The sequence below is a fragment of the Mytilus californianus genome, unplaced genomic scaffold (genome assembly GCF_021869535.1).
Source record: "Mytilus californianus isolate M0D057914Y unplaced genomic scaffold, xbMytCali1.0.p SCAF_14, whole genome shotgun sequence".
NCBI lineage: Eukaryota > Metazoa > Mollusca > Bivalvia > Mytilida > Mytilidae > Mytilus > Mytilus californianus.
In genome coordinates, this window is record NW_026262626.1 from 34,664,674 (window position 1) to 34,681,027 (window position 16,354).

General features: G+C 31.2%; 2 protein-coding genes across 3 annotated transcripts in view; both read left to right on the plus strand.

Moving 5' to 3' along the window:
- Window positions 1–11,802, plus strand: part of LOC127724664 (USP6 N-terminal-like protein) — a 55,130-nt gene extending 43,328 nt beyond the window's left edge. For both annotated transcript variants that reach the window (XM_052231700.1, XM_052231701.1), the window contains exon 14: window positions 1,033–11,802. In XM_052231700.1, coding sequence (XP_052087660.1) covers window positions 1,033–2,096 — 1,064 coding nt within the window. In that variant the 3' untranslated portion in view covers window positions 2,097–11,802. The remainder of the gene's footprint in view (window positions 1–1,032) is intronic.
- The window catches only part of LOC127724749 (uncharacterized), a 185,055-nt gene that overhangs the window by 63,663 nt on the left and 105,038 nt on the right, over window positions 1–16,354 (plus strand). The gene's annotated exons all lie outside the window — the stretch shown is intronic.

Consider the following 16,354-nt stretch of genomic DNA (forward strand, 5'->3'; position numbering starts at 1 on the left):
CTGGATAATCAAATACAAAAATATATGAGAACTACAAACTTAAATACACATAATTCGTAAATCTTTCAATAATTGGTTAAATTATGTACATTGGGAAGGTTACTATTATTTAATTTCTGGTATAATAGAACACTTTTATAATATATATTTGCAAAAATCAGTGTGAATATGATTTATTTTAATTTAATTTTTACATTATATGCAAAATGTTACAGTGATGACAGCAATCAATAGGTCGTTGCTACTCAACATTTTTAAACATGTCACATGCTGTGTTGTCAAAATGATTGACATGTATGAGTAGGCTATTTATTTATTATGAAAACAGAGATCTTATTTAATTATGCACATTCTTGTGATCAACACAGACAACTGATTATATATATTTAATTTCACCTGTATGGTGAAATGAGTTTATGTACTAATTTCGTGTAACCCGATAATTAACAGTATTATGTATGAACCATTTAAACAGCTAAAAATATAGGAATATGCAGGGAAATTTACACAGAGTCAAATTTCGCATTTCTTTAGATGCAGTGAACAAAGCGAAAATAAGGCACACTCGAAAAAAATTGGATATACGGTAACAGGTTGATTAATGTCTGTGACGTCTGGTATAAATTTGAAAGTTTGAAAAAAAGATTACTGCTTTCAAGTCCTCAACAAATAATCAAAATCATGCAAAAAAATTCTATACTCTTGGCACAAAGTAGTAGTATTTTACCATCTGTCCATCCTTCTTTTCAAAATACCTCTCAGAATAGAAAAAAAAGATGATGTGGTATGATTGCCAATGAGACTTCCATACCACATAGTAAGCTATAAAAGGCTGGAAAAAAACTAATGGCCTGTTCAAAACAATAAACGTAAAACAAATATGATAAACGATACTCAGTGACCTAGAAGTTTTTAGACTATTGTAACACAATGACCTCTTGTAAACATCTGAAAATTAAACCCTTTAAATGAAATCTAAAATCCCTATTGCACTCTGGGTATAGTTAACAACTAGTCTGAATTATTTTATAGGAAGATTAGTAAAGTTTAGTATGGAAAATGCTGTTGCCTATTTACAGTCAGGATTAGAGAAAGATTTTGGTTATGAAGATGATGCTGTAATGGACCAAATACAAGTCAGTATAGAGGAACTGACTAAAGCTAAGATGTTACTACCTCCAAAACCAAAAGTCAATGAGGAAGCAACTCTTCCTTTTGGTCTAGAAATTGAACCTAGTATTGAACAAATAATTAAGGGACGTAACCCAAGTTCAGCAGATGAACATTTCAAAAGAAACCCTCACAAAGGAAAGGCAGGGTACCTTCGAAAGAGAGGTTTATCTAATTCATTTACACCAGAGCTTGGACGAAGTCATGCAGAGTCATCTTCTATGCAGTCAAGCCAATTGTCATTTGATGACCAGTCATCATACTATGATACTGCTGCAAATTCTCGTTTGTCTTTGGCTGATTATCATGCAAAACTATCAATGCAAAGTTCACGGACATCTTATGCAGGGGATTCTGACATGGGTGAAGAAGCTAGATATACTCCTGTCAATGATGATATGTCTCCAACTACTGCAAATTATAGCCATAACTCTCACGAAACAACTGTAGAAAATATTGCTGAATTAAATGGTCAACAAACTCCCTCAGTTCACTCAGATTATGATAACATGGAAACTGAAAATGTTAACTTTGACCCACAACCAGGTGATGATATTGATATGCATCCACTTAATGGTCCATTTCCACATGTTGACACTAGTCCACATATGGAAATTGACATCAATCATACAAATCATAATCATGTGAACACTAGTCCACGATATGTAACAGAAATTCATGTACCAGCCAGCAAGTCAGATGGCTATATCCGTGCATCTAATAAGGATTGGATGGATCAGAATGAGGATGAAGGATTAAACTCTCAAACAATTTTCTCTCGGGGTGATGCAATGATTGATGAAAAGAATTCTAATAATGGTGTATATATTTCTGACTACAGTAATGGTTACCTAGGTACAAAGTCACAGAGCTGGCATTCAGAAATGTCTACTTCATTTTCTGTTGTGAAGCAAAGTCAACATTAGCTCAAATCTATTTGTAATTATTTTTTAAAGTTGGAATTTTTATAAATACATATACATTTAAAGTTACAAATGATAAAGGAGTATATACAAGTCTTTTATTACTTCTTTCATATTCCTGTAAACTTTTATTTGCAGTCCAAACTTAAACCAATAGTGCAATGATCATCAGATAGAACAACGAGTAGAAAATATCTTTCTCACAGAATTTGAATTGTTAAATTGTAGAAAAAGCACTACAAGTTTCATGCAGTGATTTTACCTGATAAGTATGTTCATTTCCTGTATGATTTTGTTGAAATTTTAATGATTATTTGGTGTTATCAGGAAATTCTTTTTCTTTAAGTTTTATTTAAAAAAAGACAGCTGTTGTGACTAATGTTCTTGATGACAAATTCATTTTAATCATGCTTTTCTATAAAAGTTTGCTGTGATTTACTACGATTAATTTGGAAAAATTTAATTGTATGGATTCAAATAAAAAAAGAGCCATTTTATACGACCGCAAAAAAAATTTTGTGGTCGTATATTGGTATGACGTTGGCGTCGTCGTCGTCGTCCGAAGACACATTGGTTTTCGCACTCTAACTTTAGTTTAAGTGAATGGATCTCTATGAAATTTTACCACAAGGTTCAATACCACAAAAGGAAGGTTGGGATTGATTTTGGGGGTTATGGTACCAACAGTAAAGGAATTAGGGGCAAAAAAGGGGCCAAAAATAAGCATTTTTGTAACTTCCAGACATAACTAGTGTGTTAGTGTATGGTTCTCTCTGACATTGTACCACAAGGTTCCATATCACAAAAGGAATGCTTGGATTGATTTTGGGGGTAATTGCCTCAGAATTTTAGGAATTAGGGGCCAAAAAAAGGGCAAAAAACAAGCAATTTTCTAGTTTCATGACAATAACTTGTGTGTAAGTGTATGGATCTTTCTGAAATTGTACTACAAGGTTTCATATCACAAAGGGAAAGCTGGAATTGAGTTTGGGGGTAATTGCCGAAACGTTTAGGAATTGGGGGCCAAAAATAAGCATTTTTCTAGTTTCCAGACAATAACTTGTGTTCAGTGTATGGATCTCTCTGAAATTGTACTGCAAGGTACCATACCACAAAGGGAAGGCTGGGATTGATGATGGGGGTAATTGCCTCAATATTTTAGGAATTAGGGGCCAAAAAGGGGCAAAGAACAAGCATTTTTCTAGTTTCAGGACAATAACTTGTGTGTAAGTGTATGGATCTTTCTGAAATTGTACTACAAGGTTCCATATCACAAAGGGAAAGCTGGGTTTGAGTTTGGGGGTAATTGCCGTAAACGTTTAGGAATTTGGGGCCAAAAAGGGGCCAAAAAACACATTTTTCTATTTTCCAGACAATAACTTGTGTTCAAGTGTATGAATCTTTCTGAAATTGTACTGCAAGGTACCATGCCACAAAGGGAAGGCTGGGATTGAGTTTGGGTACGATGAATCATAAGGGGGTTCAAAAAATTTGGGGGGGGGGGGGATTTTTTTTTTTTTCCTTTTTTTTCTTTTTTTCCTATTTTTTCTTTTAAAATTTTCCATTTTAAGTTGGTTATTTCTGATTTATATTTAAAAGCAAATAATAATGATATGATAGGAGATACACACCTAACAGGATGTGTAAATTATTATATAATAAGTATTGTGCAATAGCAAGAAATTTTCAATTGCATAGTATTGCACAATAGCAAGAAATCTTCAATTGCACAGTATTGCACAATATCAAGAAATCTTCAATTGCACAGTATTGCGCAATAACAAGAAATATCCAATAGCACAATATTGCGCAATAGCAAGAAATTGTCAATTGTACAGTATTGCGCAATAGCAAGAAATATTTAATTGCACAGTATTGTGCAAATGAAGATACTTCCTATAAATTGCTTATTTCTTGACCAATTTCAATGGGGTTTTATTCTTGAATTCTTGGGGTTCTTTAATATGCTGAATCTAACCGTGTATTTAGTTTTTGGATTTTGGGCCAAGTTTTTAAATTGGTCCACATTGAGGTCCAAAGGGTCCAAAATTAAACTTTGTTTTATTTCATCAAAAATTGAATTATTGGGGTTCTTTGATATGCCGAATCTAACCGTGTATTTAGATTCTTAATTTTTGGTTCTGTTTTCAAATTGGTCTATATTAAGGTCCAAAATTAAAGTTAGTTTGATTTTAACAAAAATTGAATTCTTAGGGTTCTTTGATATGCTGAATCTAAACATGTATTTAGATTTTTGTTTATGGGCCCAGTTTTCAATTTGGTCCAAATCGGGTTCCAAAATTAAACTTTGTTTGATTTCAACAAATATTGAATATATGGGGTTCTTTGATATGCTGAATCTAACCATGTATTTAGATTTTTGATTTTTGGGCCCCGTTATCAACTTTGTCCACATTGAGGTCGAAAGGGTCCAAAATTAAACTTTATTTGATTTCATCAAAAATTTAATTCTTGGGGTTCTTTGATATGCTGAAACTAACCATGTATTTAGATTTTGGATATTGGACCATAATAGGTGAATGTCCAATTTAAAATTTTTAAGTTCTTAGACCACATTCATTCTGTGTCAGAAACCTATGCTGTGTCAAATATTTAATCACAATCCAAATGCAAAGCTGTATCAAGCTTGAATGTTGTGTCCATACTTGCCCCAACTGTTCAGGGTTCGACCTCTGCGGTCCTATCAAGCTGCGCCCTGCGGAGCATTTTATTTTACTTTTATTTTGAAATACGATATCTCTGGACTTACTGTAAAAACTGACTTTCTGAAAAGGGTGATTTAACTGTTGATTGCTGAAAGTCAAATACATTCTCAATAATTTTTTGTTTAGTTTTCAAAGTTGCACATCAAATTGTCCTACAATAGCCATTTTAATTTTCGACAGAAAATTTCGCTTGAAGACTGTGAGGTCAACAATAAATCAGTTTTTAAATGGTTATTGCCTTTGGATTGTAGTCCATTTTTAGTCAGGTTCACCCTTTTTTTACCATTATGGAAATTTCTCATTGATACTTTAAAAATATTCTTAGAATATAAGTTACAGAAAAAGTTAAGTTACCACTGTTTGAATTGTTGATTATATTTTGATAATTATAAACATTCTATAGAACAGTATTAACAATTACTGTCAATCTGTATATGTTTGGAACAAGTTTTCTGTAAGATCTATGTGACAAGTTTTATTAATAGTGCTACTAACCATTGCTCATTTATCAGTATTAGTAATTACATTGACCAGTAGGATAAAAAGACCAACCTATCTGCATTTAACGGAAACATTTAATTCAGGTTATTTATTTACATTTTAGACCAGAGAATATACAGTATATTTATATTTCGAACCTTTTTTCATAGAAATAAAAATACTGCCATGACATTTAATAGTTTGTTACAGTTGAGTATCTGATTTTTGTCAAGCCTGCGACTTTTGTCGCAAAAGCGAGATATAGCGATCCTACATTCCGTTGTCATCATCGTAACCGGCGTCCACAAATATTCACTCTGTGATTAAAGTTTTTGAAATTTTAATAACTTTCTTAAACTATCCTGGATTTCTGCCAAACTTGGACAGAAGCTTGTTCATGATCATAAAATAGTATCCAGAAGTAAATATTGTAAAAAAAAAATCCTTTTTATCCATATTTTACTTATAAATGGACTTAGTTTTTCTGCCAGTAAACATTACATTCACTCTGTGGTTAAAGTTTTTAAAATTTTAATAACTTTCTTAAACTATCCTGGATTTCTACCAAACTTGGACAGAAGCTTGTTTATGATCAAAAGCTAGTATCTAGAAGGAAATTTTGTAAAAATTTTATTTCCTGTTTTTCCGTATATTACTTATAAATGGACTTAGTTTTTCTTCCAGTTAACATTACATACAGTCTGCTGTTAAAGTTTTTAAAACATTTATTAGATTCATAAACCATCCTGGATTTTTACCAAACTTGGATAGAAGCTTCCTACAATCAAAAGATAGTATCTAGAGGAAAATTTTCAATAATTTTTTTCCCCATTTTTGCTGAGCCTGCGACTAACAGCAAAAGTGGGTGAGACACTGGGTTCCGCGGAACCCTTACACATTTTTCTAGATACAGTCCATGTGTACATGAATATTGGTATGATCTCAATGGTTAAGTACTAATAAAGTTGATACTTCTTCATTTCATATGCATATATAGTGTTTCCTTTTACCTCAATCACAAGTAGATTCGTGAAATGATGTGCAATGTAAAAATAGTTAAATCTATTTATCTAGTTTTAAGATGAGTTTTCCTGGGCTGGTTGTTATCTTTTTTATGGTCAGTTTGTGGTTTGCTTGTTCTTAGGTGTGAATTATATCAATTAAATTATGATATCAAATTTTCCTGCTGTTTTTCTGTTTTAGCAATTATTCCATGTGACATTTATTTCACACAGAAACTTTTGTTTGCAAATAGTATAAAAGTTTGCCTACATGTCATACTGAAGTTATCAGATAAAAATTAAAATTTACTAAATTTGAGGCTATACTCAATGTGGTTATATTTGATATTTCTCCACTTTGACAGTTAAATTTCTGATATTTAAAATGTAAGTGTTGAGCAGAAAAATATTGTATCTACCTGGACACAATTGTAGAATCTGTATATACACAGAGTATTACCATGATTACAATGATCTGATTGTTACTCAGCTTTCATTTTTAAGGAATATTTTTAGATATAGATAAATGTTATATCAACAAAACAGTCATTTTAAGAAACATTTTGTTGAAAGTAGAATGATCACAGGTTTATTGCGATATACATTGTACATATCACTGTCCTCGATACTGGTTGGCTTTGTGAGTGACTACAGTTATAAACCAATGCAGCAGAACCATGAGGAATTGTGTACAGATTACTAACATGACTAACGTGCCAATGTGTATTCATAGCTGCTTTTGTACATTTTTTTGTTTTCATATTCATTTTAATTTAATATCATTTTCATAATGCATGTCCATCATATACTCAATTTATGTAATATGCATCTTTCATCAGCTGACATTGTTCATTGTTTTGTCTTATATTAAATTCAATGATTATACAGAAATAAATGAGATTTCTACTTTTTATATATTTGAGTTCTAATGAGAATTACGAAAAAAATTCTATTGACATATGGAGTCTTTCTTAAGGATGTTCGCTACTCTGTTTCAAAATAACTAGTTTTTTAAAAGACTGTTATAAATTGATAGTATATAAATAACGGGACTTAAAAAGCAGAAAAAAAATGAAGGGTCCGTTACTTTGTTTTCAAGATATAAGCCATTGAAAAATTGGCGGGAAATGATTCTCTCTAGTTTTTTTAAACATTTAACATTGGCACCTTTTTTCTTTCAAAAACTGTCAAAAAATAACAAGGATTTTATAAGATTTTCAAATATGGCTTTTTAAACTTTATGTGATAAAATTATGAAATGAAAAGTAGGGGTTAGTGGGGAAAATATCTATTAGCACTACATGGATAAAACCAGAGGATTCCAAATATCTTACAAAAATGCAAAAAAAAGAGGAGCAAACATCCTCAAGCTTGAGCCATAATGGTAATAAATTCTTCATGAAAACATTGCAGAGATATTTTCTGTATTTTTGGTGTTTAGCACTAAGTTTTTTGTGTAGTCTATTGTAAAATGCTGCCCATAAAAATTATTAGTAATTGAAAAGAAATGCATGTTTTTATGTATGCAATAACAAAAATGGACTTAAATGGCAACTTGAGTAATATGATTTTTAATTTATCTTTAAAAAAAGAGCATTTTGAATAATGCATTCTGGACCATGCAATGTTTTAAATTTAACAGTAATAAAACAAATATTCCTGAGCTTCCAGAAATAAGATCTTTTTAGGGATTGAAAAAGAGAGGTTTTGCGCTGTAACATACATTACAGATATTCAGGTACATAAACCTCAAAGACTTATGATGCATGAGAATGAATTTATAGAACTGGTAGAAAGTTTGGAACAAGAAAGGTACAAATTTTTGGCAGCACTCCTTGTTCATATGCAGTAGTTATATATTCTTTCTTTTCATTTATTTTTTGTGTAACAATTTTTTTTACTATCAATGGTTGTGACCCAGTTGATTGTTTTCCTCTTTTGATGTGGTTTAATATATATTTCACTGATGTATATAATAACAGTAATAACCAAAATCTGTATAGAAATAAATAACAGATCTTATTCTTTTCTGGCACTGATATATTAAAAATAGAATTGTTGGTATGCCTACTTTATAAATTTAAGAACACATCTTTTTATAGTTTGTAAATTTTTTTTTAATTTGTACACAATTTAATCATTACTCAGCCAATTTATTACTGAAACTTAGTCAACATGTACTCTCAGCACTCTCAGTCTTGCTTGTTGAAAAGTATCATCATTTGAAGGATTGGTTAATCCAGAGTAAAAAATGTCATTTTCATTGTTTACAATTTAGTGTGTGATAAGTACGGTGAAATATTTATAGAATAACTGATCACAAAATTCAAATATGTAAAAAAATTCAAGGATTGACTGAACTACACATCAACAACACATCAATTCATAAATATGTGTTGCCAATGAGTTAATTGTCAATGTTGTTCTGTCACAAGTTGAATGTTTTTTTATATATGAATTCTTGGATCAGTTTTTCTTTTTATTACTTGACCATGGACTTTTTAATGGAAATAAAGTAGAAAATGCCAGAAATTATATCTTTTTCTTCACATTTTTTTATTCATTTTGATGGAACGTCATCCACAATCTCTTAGAAACACCCATTACTGTATGAGGTGAGAGGAGTGATTATGGGATTTTTTTCTTATGTGAAGTTATCGGTTTTTATTTACTGGGAAATGATAGTACTTCATTACAACCAATGTAATAAAAGGACGTATAACCAATTCATTTGAGATAAAACATAACAGTCAATATTACTGGATAGTTTTTTTTCACATTTTAATTATCTTCAGTTGATAAATATTGTAATTAACAAGCAAAGGTGTAGTAGATCTATATTTATTGATTATCCACAAATTTATGTAAATGTAACAATTTGATAGGTTGTTGGTTTCATCAGGGCTTAACCATATTATAAGATTGATATATTCTTTGTTTATTGTGGACATTAACCTCATTTTTTGGAATTTTGGAATTTCAAAGTAAATTTTTTTTTTGTTGGGTAGGTTTTATGATACCAATCTAGATTATCATATATCTATCTTCAGTGCACTGAATTTTATTGGTTCTGTTCACAATAAAATAGACAACATAAAAGCAATTCTAATTAAAAAAGTAATGATTCATATTATTTTTCCAGACAAAACAAATTTTGTTTTAAAATTATCTTATATGAATGTAAAATTTCTGTGGTCTGTAAAACTTCAATATTTCTAATATTATCATCTCAGGATACATATATTTTGAGTCTAAATCAATGTGAAATTTGTTCCACTTTCAAAGACTATAAAAAATTAATGTGTTCAAAAAAGGCTAGTATTGGTGCTTATATAGAAAAGTATAGTGTCCTGTTTCTAACAGCGAGATTTTACTGTTTGTTTGAGATCTTCATATTATTTGTTTGAGATCTTCATATTGTTTGTACATCATCTTGTGAGTAAAATGTCAAGAAAAAAATTTGAAATGTACACTGCTATTATTGATTTTATTGCTGCAAATTAATTTTTCAAGGACCTATTGCAAGGGCATGAAATTTGAAGGTATGAGATTTATTGTTTACTTGGAAAAAATTAACTACTGGCACATACAAACATTTCAAATATAATTTAATTGTTTGTTAAATTGTTTTAAGCAGATTGTTATGACAGGCAAGCCAATCCACTATTTTGTAACTTCATCATACATAGAAGATAAAACTATTGGTTAACGTGTAATAAATAGTAAGCACATATGTAGTAATTATTGCAGAAGTCAAAATCCCTGTGTAAAGTCATTGTAAGAATTGTAAACATTCAATCATTTTTTCCACAGTTTATTGTTGTCAGTTAACTACTATTTCCTTGTTGTCATATAATATGTGTTTGTTTAGACTTGTAAATAATATGCAGATAAAAAATTAGCTTAATAAGTCTTTCATTTTGATATTTTGTTGCCAATTTGTATACAGTGTGGTAGACTAGGATATGTATTCTTTGTAACACAATGACGTTCTATTTTTCACATACGATTTAGTTCTAAAAGTAGTTGAATGTTAGAAACTGATGTAATTTTGAAATTATCTTTGTTACATGTTCATTGTGTTTGTAATATTAGAGTAAGTTACTGTAAAAATTTGCCTGTCAGAAATGAGTTCAGTTTTAAATTTCCTAATGAGATTGACAAGCATCTTTGATATAAATAATCAAATAGAATTTTACTTTCTATCTTTGGTATGTTTTTCTGTTCTAAAGTATTTTTTTTTACATGGGGCAGGATCAACCAAACTCAGTTGTTGGCTCATAGCGAAAGTAGCTAATGTGTACAAAACATTTATAAACAAAAATTGGTGCAGAGGATAATGCATTTTATATAGAATCGAAATAATTGTGTTTTGCCAAATGAGGCCCTTTCTGAACATACTCCTTTGCAGTTTACTAGTCTTACAGTAAAACTTTAAGCATTTATTTCCATTTCTTTTTACATAAAGCTTGAATGAATAAATGATTATTTGATGAATTACTATAGAAAGGCATGTATAAGATCAGTATTGTGTTATCTACACCATCTTCAAGAAAATTCAGGGTGAGGTGAATACCTTTAAAATTTTGAAAAATTAGTATTCTCTAAAAGAGATACTTATAAAGAGTGAACAATTCATTTGAATTATAGTTAATAACTTATCTCTATTAAATTAAAAGACAACATATAGGTAATTTTTAGGTTTATTGATATTTCCACTTATTGATGTCTAACTGCTGTATTAAATGTAGAAAACTGAATTGCAACTAAAAATTTTGTAAACCAAATTTTGTTTTAAATACAATAGCCCTTGTGTAATTCATTGATCCACATTGAATTTGAAGATTTCATTCTTTAGTACATGTAATGCAATCCGATTGGTGCCACTGGTATACCTTGTTTAATTTGTCCAACCCTCTAGTAATACATGCCTTTTTATAGAATGGAAGAACTTATGTATCTTAAAAATTAAATGTTAATTCAAATAGAATAGATATATACATTTTTTTTAGAGATTAACAGAAGTCTTTATATATATTCACACATGACTGATATAAATATGACAGAAGATCAACGATAAATTCTTGTAAGTTCAAGATTGAGTTGGTGCATTCTTAATGTAAAAAATTCCTGACTTGCATCACAAAAATATAATATATTTTGATACCTTGGAATAAAAACTGCTGTCAGAAGAACAAAATTTTATGAAAAATATCAAGCATTTTTATTTAATTTTGTTGAAAGTGAAGTGGATTAACATCACATTTTATGTTTGTTTGCATGTATTATAATCTCAATAGACAATGTTATGTTATAGAATTTTTTATAGAATTTTTTCTTAATTTAGTATACGAACAAAAGAGCAAAGATGTCTTTGCTAGTTATGTAGAGTATGTCTAGTAAGTATAAAAACCATTTCTGTTGATATAGACACAGTGTTTTATTTGTTAATTTGTTTTTATTATTATATCAAGGATATAAAGGTGTCAAAACTTGATTAAATCTTGTTTTTAGTTGATGGCAATTTGAACATTCCCACTTTGAATTAATCTGGTTCTATTTTGTCCATACCGGAATGCAGATGGACACTGTACATGTTTAACCTGTCTGTCCATGTAATATGTAATACCTCGTGAACATTAATTTTGACTAGACTATGGGGCAATTTTGATATGATGTTATGGGACTTTTTGATCAGTATTTTAGTGACAGCTACTTTTTTGAGACCATATGTCTAAAAGATTTTGTACTTTAAGAATTTCATGTCATCACTTTTAGTTGATTATAGTATACTACCTTTTTTGTTTGACAATATTTGTGGGAGCTATGGGGCTTTACCATTTTATGGACTTTTGTGGCATTACACAATGCTACTCTTCTGAAACCTTTCATACTTGGTAAGATTGTTTGTCAGTTAAACATACTATACTACCATTTTGATTTGACAGTATATGTTAAGAGTTCCTTGACATTACCGTTTTTTGCTTAGTGTACCCTCTGAGACTTTATGTATTCTTCCTGACCCCTGAAATTGTTGGACAAATCAGATACCATATGCCTCATACTTTGTATATAGATGCCTTATGATATGAAGTTTCCGTCTATAATATGTCCTTTGTCTTTTATCTCATTTTCATGGTTCAGTGATTACTTAAAATAAAAGTTAAGATTGTTTGCAATGTTAATTTCTCTCTTATTATGAGTAATAGGATAACTATATTTGGTATGTGCCTACCTTGCAAGGTCCTCATGCCTGTCAGGACAGTTTTCACTAGACCTCAACCTCATTTCATGGATCAGTGAACAAGGTTAGGTTCTTGTGCTCGAGTCCATATCTCAGATGCTATAAGAAATAGGTCTACTATATTTGGTATATGGAAGGATTGTAAGGTGTTCATGTCAGTCTGGCAGGTTTTATTTGATCTTGACCTCATTTTTACGGTTCATTGCTCAATGTTAAGTTTTTGTGTTTTGGTCTGTTTTTCTTAAACTCTAAGCAATAGGTCAACTATATTTGGTGTATGGAATGATTGTGAGGTGTATATGTCTGTCTGGCAGGTTTTATTTGATCTTGACGTCATTTTTACGGTTTATTGATGAATGTTATGTTTTTATACGCCCCTTTACGTGACGTATTATGGTATACCGTTGTCCATCTGTCTGTCCGTCCGTGGTCAACATGTCAGACATTAACTCAAAAACGCTTCAACCAATTTGCATAAAACTTTTGTGAATTGTTCATATCTATTGATGTGAGCTCCCTTTCGTTTTTTATCAAATTTAGATTTAACGTTTCTGAGTTGTGGCGTTTTATTCATTAAAAAAGGGGGATTTTCCAGTTTTCCGACAATAACTCAAAAATGCTTTCACCAATTTGCAAGAAACTTTGGTCAATTGTTCATATCTATTGACATGAGCTCCCTTTTGATTTGTTATAAATTTTCGATTTTATGTTTCTGAGTAATGGAGTTTTATTCATTAAAAAAAAAGGGGGGATTTTTCAGTTTTCTGACAATAACTCAAAAATGCTTTCAGCAGTTCTCATGAAACTTTGGAGAATTGTTTATATCTATTGATGTAAGCTCCCTTTCAATTTTTATAAGTTTTAGATTTTACACTTCTGAGTTATGGGATTTTATTCATAAAAAAGGGGTGATTTTCTACTTTTCAGACAATACCTTTAAAGTGCTTTGAGCAGTTTTCATTAAACTTTGGTGACTGGTTTATATCTATAAAGATAACCTCCATTTAGTTTTTCACCAATTTCTGATATAACATTTAGAAGTTATTGAACTTTATTTCGTAAAAAATGCAATGGGCGTATCATTAGCTCATGGCACAGCTGTTTATTGTGTTTATGTGATACTTGTAGTAAAACTTTATATTTAGGACTATCAACATAAAATCAATGGTCAGTAAAGCAAGCGAGACATTTCAGCGTGTGGACCTGAGTGTGATTTGGTCAGTTTTTGAGGAAATACTAGTGGGAGGTCAATGATATTTGGTATGCAGTAGTATAAGCATTGGCACATCTCATTTCAATGGAGATTATATGGCCCCCTCATCAGGTTCATTGACTTTGAAACTTTTGCATAGTTTACATGTAAAAGTTTGTGTTCATCATTTACACTACACTATCAAGATTAGAAAAAAAGAAAGACATATCATTTCTGTGTCAACAGTTTATTGCATGAAAATCTAGTATTATGTCAAATTTTCACAAAATGTTGATTTCATAACCAGATTTTTTTTATTAAATAGCTTTTAGGAAAAATGAAATAGAATTGAACTCTTGCAAGGAAATTGGTTAACACATGTATAGCTTGGGTTGTACATTATTCAAAGCACACCAATAACAGTAATGTAAGTCACCTAAATATTGATACCTTTGATGGAAAACCCTGCTTGCATTATTCTAAAATAGTGTTTTCCTCTTGTGAAAAGTTTCTGCTTTCTTTCAAGAAACAATGATGGGAACTTGTTTGCATTTCACTTGTTTGGCCAAGACACAAACAAAAAAATCCAATGGGTCAGCTAAATTTTTTTTCAGTAGTATATTCCTTCAATTTGCCTGATGCAAATAAATAAAAATATCATCTTAACCGCAGGTCTGTTATGAAATTTGGTTATTGTAGTCATGAATGATCACCATTAAACTGTGAATTGCTTTTAATGACCTGAAGAATTACATAGACTTTACAATATGGATACATGAATAAAAGCAGATGTGTTTACCCGATGGCAAAAGAAAAAGACATCAACATACAGATTATACTTTATTGTGAGAATTTGGAATAAAAATATAAGTGTTGAATTTTAACGACTGCATGAATAAATATACATTTTTCAATGTTCTGTATTGCAATTTGTATATGATTACTGTGCACAAAGACTAAGTCATCATAATGTTTGATTCCATCTTTTTGTTCTTGTAATTTCTGTTATGTTTGTAACACTCAGAAACGTGTCCTTCCCCTAAAACGTGTCCAATCCCCCAAACGTGTCTATATGACGTCACTCTACGCCCAAGCATGTCTATATTGTGTGTGACGCCGAAACACGTCATTTTCATAACTCCCAATTTTCCATTTTTTTCATTTTCACGAGGATAGGAATGCCCATTTACCCGGTCAGCCTTCAAATGGATTTTTTTTGCTACCGTTAGCATCAAATTGATAAAATATATATATTGTTTCGTCAAAATGTTCTTAGGCCTACCATGATTTGTTGAAGGCCTTAAAAGAATTAAGTGTTACCCTTGACTGTCCTTCCGTCTGTACTATTTTCGTTTCCGCACTCTAGCTTAAGTTTGCCTCATGCAAACTCCATGAAACTCATACACAATGCTAAGAACCAAAACTAGCAGAAATAGTTTTAATTTGGGCAGTGAGTCACTAATCGTTCTACAGTTATGCCCATTTATAACTTGAAAAATTGCAAATTCTTTTCGTTTCTTACTTAAGTTTGTCTCATCCAAATTTTGTGAAACTCGTACATAATGCTAAGAACCACAACATGCAAACAAAGATTCAAATTTGGGTTGTGAGTCATTTACCGTTCTTGAGTTATGGCAATTTTTATACGACCGCAAACAAATTTTGCGGTCGTATATTGGTATGACGTCGTCGTCGTCGTCCCAACCCACATTAGTTTTCGCACTCTAAATTTTACCATAAGGTTTAATTCCACAAAAGGAAGATTGGGATTGATTTTGGGGGTTATGGTACCAACAGTTAAGGAATTGGGGACCAAAAATAAGCATTTTTGTAACTTCCAGACATAACTTGTGTGTTAGTGTATGGATCTCTCTGACATTGTACCACAAGGTTCCATATCACAAAGGGAATGCTGGGATAGATTTTGGGGGTAATTGCCTCAAAATTTTAGGAATTAGGGGCCAAAAAAGGGCAAAAAACAAGCATTTTTCTAGTTTCCGGACAATAACTTGTGTGTAAGTGTATGGATCTTTATGAAATTGAATTACAATGTTCCATATCACAAAGGGAAAGCTGGGTTTAAGTTTGGGAGTAATTGCCTGAAACGTTTAGGAATTAGGGGGCCAAAAAAGGGGCATAAAACAAGCATTTTTCTATTCTAGTTTCATGACAATAACTTGTGTGTAAGTGTATGGATCTTTCTGAAAGTGTACTATAAGGTTCCATATCACAAAGGGAAAGCTGGAATTGAGTTTGGGGGTAATTGCCCGAAACGTTCAGGAATAAGGGGCCAAAAAGGGGCAAAAAATAAGCATTTTTCTAGTTTCCAGAGAATAACTTGTGTTCAAGTGTATGGATCTCTCTGAAATTGTACTGCAAGGTGCCATACCACAAATGAAAGGCTGGGATTGATTTTGGGGGTAATTGCCTCAAAATTTTAGGAATTAGGGGCCAAAAAAGGGCAAAAAACAAGCATTTTTCTAGTTTCCGGACAATAACTTATGTGTAAGTGTATGGATCTTTCTGAAATTGTACTACAAGGTTCCATATCACAAAGGGAAAGCTGGGTTTGAGTTTGGGAGTAATTGCCTTAAACGTTTAGGAATTTGGGGCCAAAA